General features: G+C 41.9%; 2 protein-coding genes across 2 annotated transcripts in view; one reads left to right on the plus strand and one right to left on the minus strand.

Moving 5' to 3' along the window:
* Positions 1-8,460, plus strand: part of AQP9 (aquaporin 9) — a 34,172-nt gene extending 25,712 nt beyond the window's left edge. Inside the window, exons 4-6 of the mRNA XM_027123142.1 lie at positions 195-313; positions 2,316-2,533; positions 7,487-8,460. Of these exons, the coding sequence (XP_026978943.1) occupies positions 195-313; positions 2,316-2,533; positions 7,487-7,661 (512 nt within the window). The 3' untranslated portion in view covers positions 7,662-8,460. The remainder of the gene's footprint in view (positions 1-194; positions 314-2,315; positions 2,534-7,486) is intronic.
* Positions 1-18,456, minus strand: part of ALDH1A2 (aldehyde dehydrogenase 1 family member A2) — a 333,819-nt gene that overhangs the window by 210,977 nt on the left and 104,386 nt on the right. The window lies entirely within an intron of this gene.

Here is an 18,456-nt window from a genome sequence, read left to right on the forward strand (position 1 = left end):
CTGACCCGCTATCCTGGGAGTTCTCTGGGTATCTCTAAAGCTACCATACTGTGAAGTGAAAAGAGGCAAATGATATGGATCTTCCTAGCTGAACCTGAGGGTTCGCCTGTACTTGTTCAGCACAAGACCTGGCATAGGCCTACGTCCCCCCCTGCCCAGAGGACACTAACATGCCAGAGCTCTGTCTTCCATAGATGCATTTCTGTCTTTTGCTGGTGGAAAACTGCTCGTCGTGGGAGAAAACGCAACAGCACACATTTTCGCAACATACCCAGCTCCGTATCTGTCTCTGGTGAATGCATTTGCAGACCAAGTAAGTGTACATTCAACAAAGACCTAACTTTCGTGAAAAGACATAATCTAATAAGGGGGATGCATAGGAACATTACAGGCCTATCAGAAAAGAAAGGCTATGTTTCCAAAGTCAGAGGTCCCTACGCATAACCCAAGCTTTGTTGACAAATTTCTGCCCTTGCCAAAGTGGATACCACTACGGGTTTCCTGCCTCCTCTTTAATACATACACTTCTTCCACATCAGTCAAGCTTCAGAGAAAAGTGCATGACTGGACATTTCAACCCCTGTAGGGGCAAATGGGGTTTGTTCCACCTAACTGTCTCTTTTGTGCACGTGATCTAAACGTAGAGGCCTCAAGAAAAGACACTGTGATCTCAGTTCAAGGACTGTGAAGTGTAGTAGTTGAGCTTAGAGTATCCCAGGTCTTCTGTGTCTCCCCACGTGCATAGGTTTATCCAGACTCTCTAGGCAGCTAGAAGTGTCTCTGCCTTAATGACATTTAAACAAGCTGCATCCAAGCATCTGTCGTGTAGCCAACAGCACAACTATTCTGGTCTAAAATCACTTGTCTGGTTCTCGTCCTGATTCTTCTGCTTATGAGCTGTGTGCCCTTGGGCAAGTTTCTTAACCTCCTTCTATCTACATTTCCTCATCTGTAAACTGTGAATAAATAGGATTTATCTCACCGATTGGTGTGAAGTTCTAATGAGAAAAAGCATACGAAGTACCTGGCACATAATAAGTGTCTGGTAAATAGAAGCTATGATTTAGCTGTTAAAGTAAAATAATAGTTTGGAAATTTTAGAAACTAGAGAGTGGGGAAAACACCCACCGTACCACACCACTTCAGGATACCTGCTCTCATTGTTTGTATAATCTCTTACAACTTGTTTTTATGTTGTTTTCAAGTATAAAATATAATGCACATATTTTTCTTAATATCATAAGCATTTAAAAATGTTACCAGATAGCTCTTATATTTGTTTTTTTGTTTTGTTTTTTTTTTGCGGTACGCGGGCCTCTCACTGTTGTGGCGTCTCCCGCTGCGGAGCACAGGCTCCGGACGCACAGCCTCAGCGGCCATGGCTCACGGGCCCAGCCGCTCTGCGGCATGTGGGATCTTCCCGGACCGGGGCATGAACCGTGTCCCCTGCATCGGCAGGCGGACTCTCAACCACTGCACCACCAGGGGAGCCCTTGTATTTGTTTTTGATGGCTGTATAATAGACTATAGAATGGGCACTTCATAATATAGTTAGCCCTTTCCCTATTGATGGGGACTCCAGTTTTTCAATACTATAAATGATGTTTAATTATTTATTTACATATTTGCTTTATGATGTTTCCATATTTTAGATTATTTCCATGATGTGGTTCTCAAAATATCCAACTGGGCCAAATTCAGTACATAATCTTACGGATTATTTTTAATGCAGGTTGCTAAATTACTGATAAATTGCCTTTCAAAAGTGTAGTATGTGCTTAGTTTAATTAGGAAAGCCTGAGAGAAGTGGTATCAGTTCCCTAACACTTGGTATTGTTTGCACTTTTTTTCATTGTGAATCAGTTTTTCCCTCTTGTTTCTTAAATCTATTTTTCTTTTATGAATTTTCTTTCCATTTCCTTTGCCCATTCATCTATTGATGTCTCACATTGCTTTTCTCACCACTTTGAATGAGCCCCTTTGTTCATTTTTCCAGCCTGTAGCTTGCTCTCCATTTAGCTGGTAGTAGCTCAGCAGGATAGTGTAGTAAAGATAACAGTCTCTAGAGCTGAACTCTCTGGATCCACACCTGCCTGTCACTGACTGTGTCACCTTGGGCAGGTAACTAATCTGTAAAGGAGAATGATATCAGCACCCATGTCTAGGATTGCTGCGATAAGGGTCTGGCACAGAGTGCTCAACCAGCATACGTTACTTATTACTAGGTTTGTTTTTAATGAGAGTGGGTGAATTTTGAGGTGGGCAAGGGGGAAGAATATAAGCTAAATCCCTTGTATATTTTCTCCCTCCCCCAGGTAGTGGCCACCATGTTTCTCCTCATTGTCATCTTTGCCATTTTTGACTCAAGAAACTTGGGAGTCCCCAAAGGCCTACAGCCCATTGTCATTGGCTTCCTGATTGTTGTCATTTCTTCCTCTCTGGGAATGAACAGTGGCTGTGCCATGAACCCAGCTCGAGACCTGAGTCCCAGACTTTTCACTGCCTTGGCAGGTTGGGGGTTTGAGGTCTTCACGTAAGTAACAACGGTCAGGGAGGAGGGAGGAAGATTCACACTGTGCCTCAATGGGGAGGGCTGTGCTTTGACCTGGAGATCCAAGAGAGTGCAGATGGGAGGGTGAGGTTAAGCGCATCCTCATCATAAGTGTGGAACGTATCACTGGTGATTTATGATACGGGGTGTGTGTGTGTGTGTGTGTGTGTGTGTGTGTGTAGGAAAGAGAGAGAGAGAGAGAAGGGGGAGGGAGACAAAGAGATAGACACAGAGACATAATAAGAGACAGAGAGGGACAGAGAGACAGAGAAAGATAGAGAGGCTCTAGATAGTCTCAAAGAGATAGGTTTGTCATATATAATAATGATTTCTCAACTGGTATATGGCTTTATGTGACTATTTTGGATGTAGAACTTGTCTACGTATTCACTTTGTGACAAAGGGGTAGAATTTCTATCTTCTGATACTACTATAGGGCTCTTTCTAGGAGACCATGCTAGCTTCTCTTCATTCATTCATTCAACAGATCTACCTTAATCACCACTTATGCTGTGGTCACTGTGCTAGGCAAGGAAATTTCAAAATCAGATAAGACACTGGCCTTGAGCAATGTAACAAGTGCTCTGGTAACCCCTGAAACAAAGTGCTAAGGGAACACAGATGAGGGAGTGGCTACCTCTACCCAGGGAAGCTGGGGGAGGCACCACAGAAGAAGTGAGCGCTGAGCTTATTCTTTTTTTCTTTTTCTTTGGCCATGCCATGTGGTTTGCGGGGTCTTAGTTCCCCAATCAGAGATCAAACCCTTGCTCTCGGCAGTGAGAGCACGGAGTCCTAATCACTGGTCCTTGAATTCTTGAAGCATAAGAAATTCCTAGCGGAACAGGCATCAAAGAGAGCCTGTGCACAGGAAGTGGCAAGACCCCGTGCCTTACACCTCAGAATGTGCTGATGAAACATGCCAACTGCTGGTACCAAGCTCCCAGGACAAACTTTTCCCGTTAATTCCTTCCCACCGTCCCCCGCTAAAGTCATGGTGGCCAGTCCCCAACCACTCATCACATCTCTCTCTGGGAAAGGCACCCACCTTTGTTCCCCAGGAAACAGGGCTCTAACATGGAGAAAGAGAAGCAGGGAAAACATGTGTGAGCAAATTTTACTTTAATGTCTGCTGTGGGAACAAAACACTTGAGTGTCCCTAATGCTGACCTATATATAGCTGTACACAAGTGATGAATTCATTTAAGAGTTTGGGTTGCCTTCACCATCATGAAACACAAGCTACTGAAATCACTGACACCATTCTGATAACCACCACAGACAGCATTAGAGCTGCTATAGCGTAAGCATCATGAGGACAGAGACCTTGACCATGTTTTCACTGCTGTGTCTGCTGTGACTAGGATGTGGTCTGGCACATAGAAAGCCTCAATAAAAGCTATTGAATAAAAGTATGGATAAATGCTATGTGACACACATGTCCTAGGAGATGAGGGATAAAAAAGAATCAAGAAACATTCCCTATCTTTAAGAAACGAACAATGCAGTGAATTTATAGAGCAGTGGTTCTCAGCCAGAGGTGATATTGCCCTCAGGGACATTTGGCAATGCCTGGAGACACTTTGGGTTGTCACAGCTGGGGAGGGTGGGGGCAGATGTTGTCACCAGCATCTAGTGGGTAGAGGCCAGTAGAGGGATACTGCTAAGCAACTTACAGTATCCAGGACAGATCGCCACAACTAAGAATTATTCAGCCAAATACGCTAAGAGTGCCACAGTTGAGGAGCTCTCTTCCAGAATGATCATACTAGAACGTGAAAAGGTTGAACAAAATGCCAACTAGGAAGATCATTTGTATTCTTCCCATGTACTGTCAAAAGCATACGTTAAAGATCTCCTTATTTCCAAAGCCCAGAATTGGCCCATGAGTTTCCTTTAATCCCAATTTCCTGAGGTTCACTCCAGGAGACCACTGCCCCTACCATCAAGACACCTCTGTGAGCTTCACACAGACCCCGAGAACAAAGGTGCTCCACAGTGATGTGACCTCTGTTTGAGCCCTGCTTGGTGATTCACCCAAAGTTCTAAGAGTGATGGTGGTTCTAAAGAGGTAGAGATCTTGTCTCTTTTCTTTGCTTTGTTGAGTATATGGCAGGAGACCATGTCTGTGGGAGAATGCTGAAATCACCTAATGCCAAACTCTGAGCACCATGTCCCTTGTTAGCATCAGGGTCTTTTCCCCTCATTCATGCATTCATTCATCCATGCAGCTACCTGATTTCTTATTCAAGGCCCTGTGCTAAAGATGCCCCTCACCGTTGTTGCCCTTCACTGCTTTATTTACATTCTATTTCAGAGTAGTGAGCATAGGCTCTTACACAGGTTGGAGCTGTCAAGTGCCATTAAAGAGATTTGACTAATTAACTCCAAGAGTTGAGAGAAGGTTTGTAGCTCCAAATTTGAGAATTATGGGGGTGGAAGTAGGGGCATTTTGTAGTATTTGGACATGCTTAAACAGCAGACAGAGAGGATATTTCAGGCAGAGAGGATTCTGTATCCCAAGACAGAATGTTAAAATAACACATGATCTAGTTTAGTTGGAAGGGTGCATGAAGAAGCTTGGAAGGGCAATTGTTTCAGACCATTAGAGGACCTAGATTCCCAGAATGAGACTTTGGGGTTTTTGCTGCTCCCTCTTCTGTAGGTTATAGGAAGCAACTAAAGATTTAGGGCAGAAGTTTGACACGTTTAGAACTTCAATTTAGCAAAATTGATCCGACATTATTATATAGAACAGATTAAAGATGAGTAGAGGGGGCAGAAACCAGTTAGGAAATAGCTAGACTAACTGATAATCCTCAACCAAAAAGTTCCCAAGGAAACCGCTGAGGGATAACAGGACTCCAAAGTGTCCCTAAAGTGCCCCATCCTTTCAGGGTTCTACATCCAAGCTAAGCATCTCAGGGGACTTTCTAGTTTGGATCCACACCCAAGGTCTCAGATAAAACCGAGACTGCCTTGGATCCTCACTTGCCCCTGTATGGCACGGAGTGAGGATGACAGCGGGAGTGGGGCTCCAGCAGGTCTGACAAGGGCAAGACAGACCCTGGCTGACTCTTGCTTTTCCCTTAAGTATTAGGATGTAAGCGAGTGGTCTTCACTAATTCACTTTAAAGTGTTGATAACTTAGTGGATGAAGGATCTCAGGGGTATTGTTAATTTTTAAAATAGTTTAACCAAAGGAATGAATCCCTCATGATGGTACCGTAAGCAATTAACACAGACATATTTCTGGCATCCCCCAAATCACAGTGTGCAAATAACCTTGTTTACCTGCGAGGCCAGGCAGGGAACCGTATCAGAGCTCCTCCATTTAAGCCTTGTGACCCTGGTGCAACACATCCAGCTCAAGAGGGTCCAGCCAGTGAAAGGAGGACATGTGTGCTGGCAGATATCTTGGACCCTAATCTGTTAAATGACAGTAAGAGATGTGCCACAAACCAGTGATGGAAGAAAGGAAGTGATGGACCAAATAAGGTGGCTTAAACTTGCTTCATGTGCTTACCTGAAGAGAAGGCTCCTAATTCTTTAAAGCTCAGGTGCCTCTCAAAGAAAATTCCACCTGGATTTGGAGGCATGGGAAAGGGCCCTGTGAGAACAGCTGAATGCAGTGACCTCGTTCCAGTGCAGTAAGAGTGACATCTGCTGGCCACTGTGCTTAATGACGGTGCTCTTCCCCGGAGCCTGCGTTTATGCTCTAAGACTTATTATCTTATTGTGAGCCTGCATTGATGATCTAAGATTCAGGATCCAAGAGAGTGCTTGGATGACGCAGGTGGAAGGGACCACTGTTTAGATGGAAGAATGAAGCTCAGAGATGAGGAGACTGTGCCCAAAGACCATCTGGACCCTCCTGAGATTAGAACTAAATCTCATGAATTCTAGGACAGGCCCCCCTGTTTTGTGCTTATTTCCTTTATTACCCTTTCTAATAAAAAACTGATACAAAAAAAAGGTCCCATGGAAATATGTATAGTTGTTAGGAATAAAACTAAAAATAGCAGCCATGAATCCTTCCCCCAAATAGAACACTGTGAAATTCCCATGCGTAGTTGTGTTCCTCTTGTTTCCTCTGCCTCCTCTGCATTACTCTGAATTTTTTGTTCATAATTATCCTGCTTTTAAAAAGTTTTATCTCAAACGTACATATCCTTAAACAACAAATTGTATAGTTTTACTTGCTTCTGACCACTCATGGTCCTTTCTACGGAATTATTTAAGTGGATTTTCTATCTCCAAAAGAGATGGTGACAATTCGCAAAGGCACCTGCTTTCTCTCAGAACTATACCTACAATACAATGTGCTGACATTGAGGATTTCTGGAGGGGAGAGGGAAACATGGCAGAAAGTCCTTATCAGAGAGTAAGTTTAAGTAAGCTGTGACCTCAAAATATAAGTACTGAATTCAATATATTTAGTAGGTAATTCATATTTCTACCTTTGATTTTTTTTAATTCACTTATTGGCAAATGTTTCCTGATTGTTTATTTTGTAAGTGCCCTCATATACCAATCATGTCCAGGAATCTCTCCACATCTCCCAACCATTCGCAATCCCCAGGACTCATTATTTCAGGATGAGGGGAAGGCAACTCCCGAATAATCAACCTGAACTTTACCTAAATGCCCTCAATTGTAGCCATGGGTTCGGGGACTATATTTTCTGAAAGGAAAATAAATGGGACATTTCTCTCACAAGTACTAATAGGACAATGGAATAGATCATCTGAAATCAGGTATACTGCAAAATCTAGGATGATGGTTGCCAAGCTACAGTGAGTGCCCTTATACTTAGCTCTTGCTCATTTAAAAGGGAGTCATGAGCATGAGAAATGACTAGCTGGTTAGTGAATAACTAGCAGTAATACCAGGAAGAAGGCCAAGTGGTGTATCACTAATTTCTTTGTTTGATTTCAGAGCTGGAAATAACTTCTGGTGGATTCCTGTAGTGGGCCCTTTTGTTGGTGCTATGGCTGGAGGCCTCATCTATGTTCTTGTCATTGAAATCCACCACCCGGATCCTAACCCAGACTGCGAGGAAGAACAGCCAGAGGACAAACCAGAGAAACATGAACTTAATGTGCTAATGTAACAGCATGCTCAGCTCCGGGTTTACAATTGGCTACCTACTGGGCTTTACACTTCACAAAGCACTTTCACACATATCATCTAATTTAATCCTTATAGTCACTGTCTGGGGTAAATATCATGCTGCTCATCTTTCAAATGAGAAAACAAAATCTCAGGGAAGTTGAGTTGCCTAAGGTCATATGGAAAGTTGAACATCACTGAATGCACCCTATACCTTTCAGAAGATTAGTAATTGGATGAAAACCTTGGCCAGCCCCTCCTGGCCGGCCAGAAGTGGGACTGTCAGCTGCCAGAACATGTACACCTTCTGGGCATCATTCTTTTGGATCCTAAGTTACGAAGACCGCCACTGTCTGGTTTTATTCCCACTGTTATTGAAGCACTAACAAAGGAAAGAGGTAGCCATTAGATCATACTTTTCATCTGCTGAAGAACATTATCAGAGGCCTCCCTTCCTAGGCCACGCTTAGTCTTGCTAAGTCTTGATCTTCCTTCCCTGCCAATTCTAACACTGTACATTCCAGGAATTTCCTCTTGGTCAGGCTCCTCCCTGTCACTTTGGTCAAAAAAGTCTGTGAGTTACAAGCACCCGAGAAACTGCTCTACATCAAGTGATGCACCTTCAGTCAAACTGTTATAAAGCTCAGAATTCCCAGAGTTATCCAGTTTCTCAACTGCTTTGTGATGATAACAAAACAAAAAGCACATGTGAATGTCTCCAGGGGCCTATAATAGACTGTAATAGATTGATATATGGATTTTTTTATTTCTCTGAAACTACTTGGCATTTCCTATTTGAAATAAATTTGGGGTGAGGTTTTATTTTGGAGTTTTAATAAGTATTAAGATTGCTAAGTACACTTAGTTCAGAGGTTGTCTGTCCTGCCTACAAATTGAGATCTCTGGGGAGCTTTTTAAAAAATGCTAATGCTCAGTTGGTCATTGGTAAACATCTCAGGTGATTCTAATGTGCAGCCAGTGTTGAGAACACTGACCTGGTTAAAGTACATGGGTATCCTTGAGAACCATGTCTAGTGGTGACCGGGTAATTCCTGGTAGGATTCTCAGTTTGGGGATCCTCAGAGATTAGAGAGCAGTGGTTCTCAGTAGGGGACAGTTTGCTCCTTCACAGTCCTACCTACTACCTCTGCAAGGGGACGTTTGGCTATGTCTGGGGACATTTTTGGTTGTCACAACTAGGGTAGGAGCATTTCTAGCACCTAGTGGGTAGAAGTCAGAGATGCTGCTAACCATCCTACCATGCACAGGACAGCCCTCCCCTGCAGTAAAGAAGTATCCATCCCCAAATGTCTATAGTGCGGAGGTTAAGAGACCCTGGATTCAAGAGGAGAGGAGTAAGAGAAGACACTGAAATCCTGTGCCCTGATCCAAGTTCTTTCAAAAGCAGAGATGCCAGATGAGCCAGGGGCAGACCCGGGGGATGGATTATACTTCTTAGAGAAAGAAGTAATCCCAAATTCGAGTTTTCAGGTTGGATTGTGGAATCTGTGATCCACGCAGGTGCTCTTAAACACTACCTGGTGATTAATGACTAGAATTATGAAGAGGAAATGTACACTTATGGAAATCAACCCCAGGAAGGTTTTTCTAAATGGAAAAAAAAAGTCCTCTGGTTCAAGGTGCTTACACTCAAATCCTCCGCCTTCCCCAGTTTACAAGTGGGTTTGCCTGGGTCAGGTTCTTATCCAAGAGAATTTCTATAGGGTTGAATGACATGTGTCAGAAGTCAGAGCCAAATACATACCTTTAAAAAATAGATTCTTTAGGAGGTAGAATTGCAACATCTTCCCTCCTCTCTTCCTTGTCAATCACAAAACGTAATAGAAGCATTTATTTTAATGTCAAAGATGGAATTTCTCTGATTCCCCAACCAGTTGAGATCTCAGAGCATGCCAAAGGTTGTAGGACTTTTCTAACCTTTAAGAGCCAAAGTTAACACTCAGCTGTTGAACAGAATATGTGGGGTAAAAATGTTTCATTTAAAAATCCAATCTTTAAGATATAAACTATTATTTCCTTTAAATTGCTTACACACACACACACACACACACACACACACACACACTTGCCTTATTTAAAGGTATGTCAGTGTTCAAAAATGTCATCATGGAAAAAGAATTACAACTTCCAGTTACAGACAATGGTTTACAAGTTTTGTTTAGCCACAGAACCTATTGTTCAATAAAATTTTATATGGTATCCACAAGTAAACCAGAGCTGCTATAAATAGAAAGAGGGCAGGGAAGAGGATGTGAGTTTCATCCTGCCTGTGATATCATCTCACACACACCCCCCAATGCAGCCACTGAAGGGTCTCTGAAGAGAAGCTCTGTGTGTGTGGTGGGGGACACCAATTGAAAACCATTGATAAAGAATTTGGGACAAGTTGTTGCTAAAAATTTTTATAAAAGTTTCAAGTATAGAACCTACAAAAAGCGATGTTAGTTCAGTCTCAGGTAATTTGTCAAAGACTTCTTGGTAAGTGTATTTAGATAAGTTAAACAGAATTACTCAACCTACCAAATATCACCCACAAAGAAATTTTTTATACCAAGTTGTTTATCAATTCTCAAACTGAGAATTTAAGTTCTCTGAGACAACATGTTTACTTATCACAGTATATGGAGAGAAACAGTGGTAGACCTGGTCAGGTTTACTGACTCTCTAAGTCTCTATAAAAATAAATAGGTACATAGCTGATGACAGATAAATACAGACAGATAAATGATATTTAGATAGACAGATAGACATAGATAGATAGATAGATAGACAGACAGGTAGACAGACTGATCCACCAAGCCCCAACTTCTTTTTTGTTGCTGGAAATGGAGTAGCTCTATCAAGAAATGTAGTCTCAAGATTAATAAAGGAAGGCCCTCATAAAACTGAACATGAATAAGTGAACTGAGTTAGCTGAGAGAATCCACAGAACTGTGTGAGGATGGACATGTTGTCCAAGCATAGTTTGACTCTATCTCCTCTCCAGGGTTACATTATGTCTTTTGTAGACTTTAGGCATGTTTGCCCTCATGGGCCCCTTTCCTTACAGAAAATTTTATTGCTTAAATTATGTTTTATGACTGCACTGGTGGCAAGCTAGACTGTATTATTATGTTTTATATCATGTTAGAAGACACTAAAACATTTTCCTGGTCTGCTAAAAACATCTTGGGCTCTAGCGCGCCCCCTGGTGTCCCAGAGCTCAGTCATACTGCAGCCTCTTCCTCCTTGTGGTCCTCAACACCCTGCCTGTGGGGTCTCAGGAAACACGGCCAAGGGAAGAGGAAGGATGGAAACAAAGGAGAGCCTTGGAAGTCCTAGAAGTTGTGAGGATACTCTGGAGGCCAGGTCTGAGGCCTGAGACCATGGGGACCATCCACATCTTGGCCCTTCTCTCTCCTTCTCAAGCACTGAGCAGGAAAGGGCCTTCTTGACCTTCTGAGAAGGAACCAGGGAGGTCCTGGGGCGCCATAAGCTCCAGAGACCCTGTAATATGTGGGTCTCCCTGGTCTTGCCTTTATTGTACTCCTTGTCTATCCTCAGCTGCAGCCATACAAGCCTCTGTCCTGATCCTTGAACCCACCACACAAGCTCCTGCCACAGAACCTTTGCACTTGATGTTTCTCTTGCCTGAAATTCCCTATACCACCTGTTCAGGTCTTCTCAAACGTCACCACATTTTTCAGGTCTTTCTGACAACCGTTTCACTCCCTATCTTCTTCCCTTCTTAATTTTTTTCCACAGCACTTACTACCATCTCTAAAACACACATATTCCTGGACTTCCCTGGTGGAGCAGTTGTTAAGAATCCACCTGCCAATGCAGGGGACATGGGTTCGATCCCTGGCCTGGGAAGATCTCACATGCTGCGGAGCAACTAAGCCGGTGAGCCACAACTACTGAGCCTGCGCTCTAGAGCCCACGAGCCACAACTACTGAGCCCACGTGCCACAACTGCTGAAGCCTGCGCACCTACAGCTCATGCTCCGGAACAAGAGAAGCCACTGCAATGAGAAGCCCGCACACCACAACGAAGAGTAGCCCCCGCTCGCCACAACTAAAGAAAGCCTGCACACAGCAACAAAGACCCAATGCAGCCAAAAAATAAATAAAAATTAATTTTTAAAAAATCTATTTTAAAAACATAAATAAATAAGTAAAACACACATATTCCTTATTAAGTATGTTAGGTTTTGTCTGCTCCTCCCACTGGAATAGAAGCCCCATGCTTGCAGGACTTTTTGCTCTTGTATTCACCACTGCTGCTCCAGTGCCTGGAACATGGTAGCTGCTCAATAGGTGTTTGGAGAATGAATGAAAGAATGGATTGTAGAGTGAGACTCTTTGGGTTCAAATCCTGGTTTCTCAGGATTTTACTACTAGGACAGTAGCCGAGTTACTTAGCATCAGTTTAGTCATCTATTAAGTGGGGCTAAAAATAGTGAGATAATCAATGCCAAGTTCTTAAAACAGTTCCAGGCTCAAGGTATGTATTCAATGAATATGAACTGTTGCTGCTGTAGCAGCAGCTATTGTTACTATTATTTATGGCATTCTAATGTGCTGTAGTTTGATGACATAGAGTAAGGAAATCAGAATTTGGTCACAAGCTCTTCTCTTACTCTCTGTAGTTTAATAATTCTCAGTTACATGTATCTTTCAGAAACTATCTTTCAAATACTTAACGATCCAGTTTTACTTTCCACTCTTTAACAGAAGTCAGTGGGACTGCCTTTTTTTTTTTATTATGGAAGATTTTTTAAATATACCATAGTAGGAAAGAGTATCATGCTAGTACAATAGTATAACAGACTCCCCACCAGCTTCAACAGTTGCCAACACAGTCAACATGCTTTCATCAATACTCCCTCTCTGTTTCTCACTACTCTCCCTAGGATTATTTTTTGAAGCAAATCCCAGACATGATATAATTGTATTCATGGATATTTAATATGTTTATCTAAAAGATAATGATTCTTTTTAAAAACAGAAACAAAAACAAAATACCATTATCACACATAAAAATAATTATCAATAATTTCTTAATATCATCAAATATCTAGTCACAGTTCACATTTCTAGTGAGACTGTCCTTCAACCCCAGTTAATAATGTGGCATCTGTGAAAACTGAAAACAGGATTTACTCTGATGTCTAATTGTTCAGGAGAACATGGGGCACAAGTTTACCTCAGTTTGTAGCACAAGTTTACCTCAGTTCTGTACCCTTGTATCAGAGTCTTCTGTAAGATTTTTGCAAAATATTTTCATTTTTATACCAAAAGGAAAATGTGTTTGTCTACTATTACTAAAAGTAGCCATCTGCCAGGAGTGAAATTATTTTTAGAAAGAGAGGAAGTCTTGAATTTACCTGAATTGCAAAAAAGGTCTTTAGTGACTTTTGTTACATCAAAAAATGCACACTCCATAAAATGCTTATACTTTAAAAGGTAAAACACATTGTGGAAAGAAATCCAGATATTTAACATCCATGCAGCCCTATGCGAGAGTGTCACAGTGACTGATTAAGGGAAGTGAAAACCTAAAAATTCCAAAGCTTCTCTACCTGGAGTAGTGGTGTTTATTTGATACTTCCTGTTTATTGTTTGTTTTTGTTTATACTTTTTGCCCAATGACTTCAGACCTTTAGAAATAAAAGCTAATAAAAAGCGGCACAATACTTCCCAACTTTTGCATGAAGGAAATTACCTCTACCAAAGGAGGTTCTGATGGCCCTCAGCTGGCAGATCTCATCTGCTGATATACAGAGAATTAGATTCTAATTTAATAGATGACATATTTATAGCCAAAAAGACATCGGTGGATCGAGGAGCAAAGAGGACCATGCACCGCAGAAGAGATCCAGGAGCCTGCTCTTAGCCTGGGGCCAAGGGCAGGGAATAGATGTTTTGTTGCTGAATCACAGACCTCTGGAACAAGACCATGGAAGGAGTCTGTGCAATCACAGGCTGGTGGCTGAGTAGCTAGTTCTCAAGAGGTCAGGCTTTACAGACAACCAGACTGAATTCTGATCCACCGCTGAATAGCTGTGTGACCCTCTAAACCTCAGCCTCTTTATCCATAAAATGGGAATGATACTAGCACTTGCTTTCTATTTGTTATTGGAAGTATTTAGAAAATGCCTGTGAAACATTTAACACAGAGCCTGGAATTTACTTTCCTCTTCGTAAGTGTCAGCTGATTCTATTACTATTTCACATTTACAAATTCAGCTGTATATTTGCTTTCCTAACATAAAAAAACGCTGAAGAAAAATCTCCAGGAGTGTAAATTTGCTGACACTTAAATAATCCAAGTCATATGACTGACTTAGATTTGACACTTTTCTTCATATACTCAGGTGCAAAGAACTTGCACAGGGCCATGCTTAGTTCATGAATTACAGAGTCTAGCTTCAATAAAGAAGCTAACCAAACTACTTAATTGCCTAATAGAGCTACCAAATTTATCCAAAAATCTATCAAAAATAAAAAAGATTTACATATTTAATGAAATGCCCATCAAAGTTTCAGCATGCTTTTTTTGTAGAAATTTACAAGCTGGTTCTAAAATGTATGTGCAGGGGGGCACCTGCAAGATGGCAGAGGAGTAAGACATAGAGATCACCTTCCTCTCCACAAATATATCAGAAATACATCTATATGTGGAACAAATCCTACAGAACACCTACTGAACGCTGGCAGAAGACCTCAGACTTCCCAAAAGGCAAGCAACTCCCCATGTACCTGGGTAGGGCAAAAGGAAAAAGAAAAAACACAGACAAAAGAATAGGGACGGGACCTGCATCTCTGGGAGGGAGCTGTGAAAGAGGAAAAGTTTCCACACACTAGGAAGCCCCTTCACTGGCAGAGATGGGGGAGAGCGGCAGGGAAGCTTCGGCGCAATGGAGGAGAGTGCAGCAACAGGGGTGCAGAGGGCAAAGCGGAGAGATTCCCGCACAGAGGATCGGTGCCAACCAGCACTCACCAGCATGAGAGGCTTGACTGCTCACCCGCCAGGGCGGGTGGAGGCTGGGAGCTGAGGCTCGGGCTTCGGAGGTCAGATCCCAGGGAGAAGACTGTGGTTGGCTGCACGAACACAGCCTGAAGGGAGCTAGTGCGCCACAGCTAGCGGGGAGGGAGTCCGGGAAAAAGTTTGGAGCTGCCTAAGAGGCAAGAGACGATTGTTTCAGGGTGCACGAGGAGAGGGGATTCAGAGCACCGCCTAAACGAGCTCCAGAGACGGATGCGAGCTGCGGCTATCAGCACGGACCCCAGAGACAGTCATGAGACGCTAAGGCTGCTGCTGCAGCCAGCAAGAAGCCTGTGTGCAAGCACAGGTCACTATCCACACCTCCCCTCCAGGGAGCCCCTGCAGCCTACTGCTGCCAGGGTCCCATGATCCAGGGACAACTTTCCCGGGAGAACACAAGGCACGCCTCAGGCTGTTGCAACGTCATGCCAGCCTCTGTCGCCACAGGCTCACCCTGCATTCTGTACCCCTCCCTCCCCCCGGCCTGAGTGAGCCAGAGCCCCCTAATCACCTGCTCCTTTAACCCCAGCCTGTCTGAGCAAAGAACAGATGTGCTCAGGTGACCTACACGCACAGATTTGGTCAAATCCAAAGCTGAACCCCGGGAGCTGTGCGAATAAAGGGAAATCTCTCCCAGCAGCCTCAGAAGCAGTGAATTAAATCTCCACAATCAACCTGATGTACCCTGCATCTATGGAATACCTGAATAGACAATGAATCATCCAAAATTGAGGCAGTGGACACTGGGAGCCACTGTGGACTTGGGGTTTGCTTTCTGCACCTAATTTGTTTCTGGTTTTATGTTTATCTTAGTTTAGTATTGAGAGCTTATTATCACTGGTAGATTTGTTTATTGATTTGGTTGCTCACTTCCTTTTTTAATTTATATATATATTTTTTTCTTTTTCTCTTTTTGTGAGTGTGTATGTGTATGCTTCTTTGTGTGATTTTGTCTGTATAGTTCTGTTTTTGCCATTCGTCCTAGAGTTCTGACTGTATTTTTTTTTTTCTTTTTAGTATAGCTTTTACTGCTTGTTATTTTGGTGGATTTGTTTTTTGGTTTGGTTGCTCTCTTCTTTCTTTTTTTTTTATTACTTTTTATTTTTAATATTTTTTTCTATTTCAAAAACTTTCTTTTCCTTCCTTTCTGCCTTCCTTCCTTCCTTCCTTCTTTCTTTCTTTTTTTTTTTTTCCTCCCTTTTCTTCTGAGCCTTCTGGCTGACAGTGTCTTGGTGCTATGGCCAGGTGTCAGGCCTGAGCCTCTGAGGTGGGAGAGCTGAGTTCAGGACATTGGTCCACCAGCAACCTCTTGGCCTCATGTAACATCAAACAGCAAAAGCTCTCCCAGATATCTCCATCTCAACGCTAAGACCCAGCTCCACTCAACGACCAGCAAGCTACAGTGCTGGACACCCTATGCCAAACAACTAGCAAGACAGGAAGACAAACCCACCCATTAGCATAGAGGCTGCATAAAATCATAATGAGTTCACAGACACCCCAAAACACACCACCAGACGTGGTCCTGCCCACCAGAAAGACAAGATCCAGCCACATTCACCAGAACACAGGCAGCAGCCCCGTCCAACAAGAAGCCTACACAACCCACTGAACCAACTTTATCCACTGGGAGCAGACACCAAGAACAATGGGAACTACGAACCTGCAGGCTGCGAAATGGAGACCCCAACCACAGTAAGTTAAGCAAAATGAAAAGACAGAGAAATACACAGCAGATGAAGAAGCAATGTAAAAACCCACCAGACCAAACAAATGAACAGGAAATAGGCAGAAAACATTCAGAGTAATAATGATAGTAAAGATGTTCCAATCTTGGAAATAGACTGGCGAAAATACAAGAAATGTTTAACGAGGACCTGGAAAAACTAAAGAGCAAACAAACAATGATGAACAACACAATAAATGAAATTTAAAATTCTCTAGAAGGAATCAATAGCAGAATAACTGAGTCAGAAGAACGGATAAGTGACCTGGAAGATAAAATAGTGGAAATAACTACCACAGAGCACAATACAGAAAAAAGAAAGAAAAGAATTGAGGACAAGCTCAGAGACCTCTGGGACAACATTAAATGCACCAACATTCAAATTATAGGGGCCCCAGAAGAAGAAGAGAAATAAAAAAGGGACCGAGAAAATATCTGAAGACATTATGCTTGAAAACTTCCCTAATATGGGTAAGGACATAGTCAACCAAGTGCAGGAAGCGCAGAGAGTCCCACACAGGATAAATCCAAGGAGAAACACACCAAGACACATATTAATCAAAGTATTAAAAATTAAATACAAAGAAAAAATGTTAAAAGCAGCAAGGGAAAAGCAACAATTAACATACAAGGGAATCCCCAAAAGGTTAAGAGCTGATCTTTCAGCAGAAACTCTGCAAGCCAGAAGGGACTGGCAGGACATATTTAAAGTGATGAAAGGGAGAAACCTACAACCAAGATTACTCTATCCAGCAAGGATCTCATTCAGATTCAACGGAGAAATTAAAACCTTTACAGACAAGCAAAAGCTAAGAGAATTCAGCACCACCAAACCAGCTTTACAACAAATGCTAAAGGAACTTCTCTAGGCAGGAAACACAAGAGAAGGAAAAGACCTACAATAAGAAACCCAAAACAATTAAGGAAATGGGAATAGGAACATACATACTGATAACTATCTTAAATGTAAATGGATTAAATGCTCCAACCAAAAGACATAAACTGGCTGAATGGATACAAAAACAAGACCCGATCATATGCTGTCTACAAGAGAACCACTTCAGACCTAGGGACACATACAGACTGATAGTGAGGGGACGGAAAAAGATATTTCATGTGAATTGAAATCAAAAGATATCTGGATTAGCAATTCTCATATCAGACAAGATAGACTTTAAAATAAAGATTATTACAAGAGACAAAGAAGGACACTACATAATGATAAAGGGATCAATCCAAGAAAAAGATATAACAATTATAAATATTTATGCACCCAACATAGGAGCACCTCAAAACATAAGGCAAATGTTAACAGCCATAAAAGGGGAAATCGACAGCAATACAATCATAGTAGGGAACTTTAACGCCCCACTTTCACCAATGGACAGATCTTCCATAATGAAAATAAATAAGGAAACACAAGCTTTAAATGATACATTAAACAAGATGCACTTAATTGATATTTATATTACATTCCATCCAAAAAACAGCAGATTACACTTTATTCTCAAGTGCTCATAGAACATTCTCCAGGATAGATTATATCTTGGGTCACAAATCAAGCCTTGGTAAATTTAAGAAAATTGAAATCGTATCAAGTATCTCTTCCGACAAGAATGCTATGAGACTAGGTATCAATTACAGGGAAAAAACATTAAAGAATACAAACACATAGAGGCTAAACAACACACTACTAATAAAAAGAGATCACTGAAGAAATCAAAGAGGAAATTAAAAAATACCTAAAAACAAATGACAGTGAAAACACAATGACCCAAAACCTATGGGATGCAGCAAAAGCAGTTCTAAGAGGGAAGTTTATAGCAAGACAAACCTTCCTCAAGAAACAAGAAACATCTCAAGTAAACAACCTAACCTTACACCTAAGGCAATTAGAGAAAGAAGTACCAAAAAAACCCAAAGTTAGCAGAAGGAAAGAAATCATAAAGACCAGATCAGAAATAAATGAAAAAGAAATGAAGGAAACACTAGCAAATCAAAAAAACTAAAAGCTGGTTC

This window comes from Aethalodelphis obliquidens, unplaced genomic scaffold (genome assembly GCF_003676395.1).
Source record: "Aethalodelphis obliquidens isolate GAN/ISIS:26980383/991018 unplaced genomic scaffold, ASM367639v1 scaffold26, whole genome shotgun sequence".
Taxonomy (NCBI): Eukaryota; Metazoa; Chordata; class Mammalia; order Artiodactyla; family Delphinidae; genus Aethalodelphis; species Aethalodelphis obliquidens.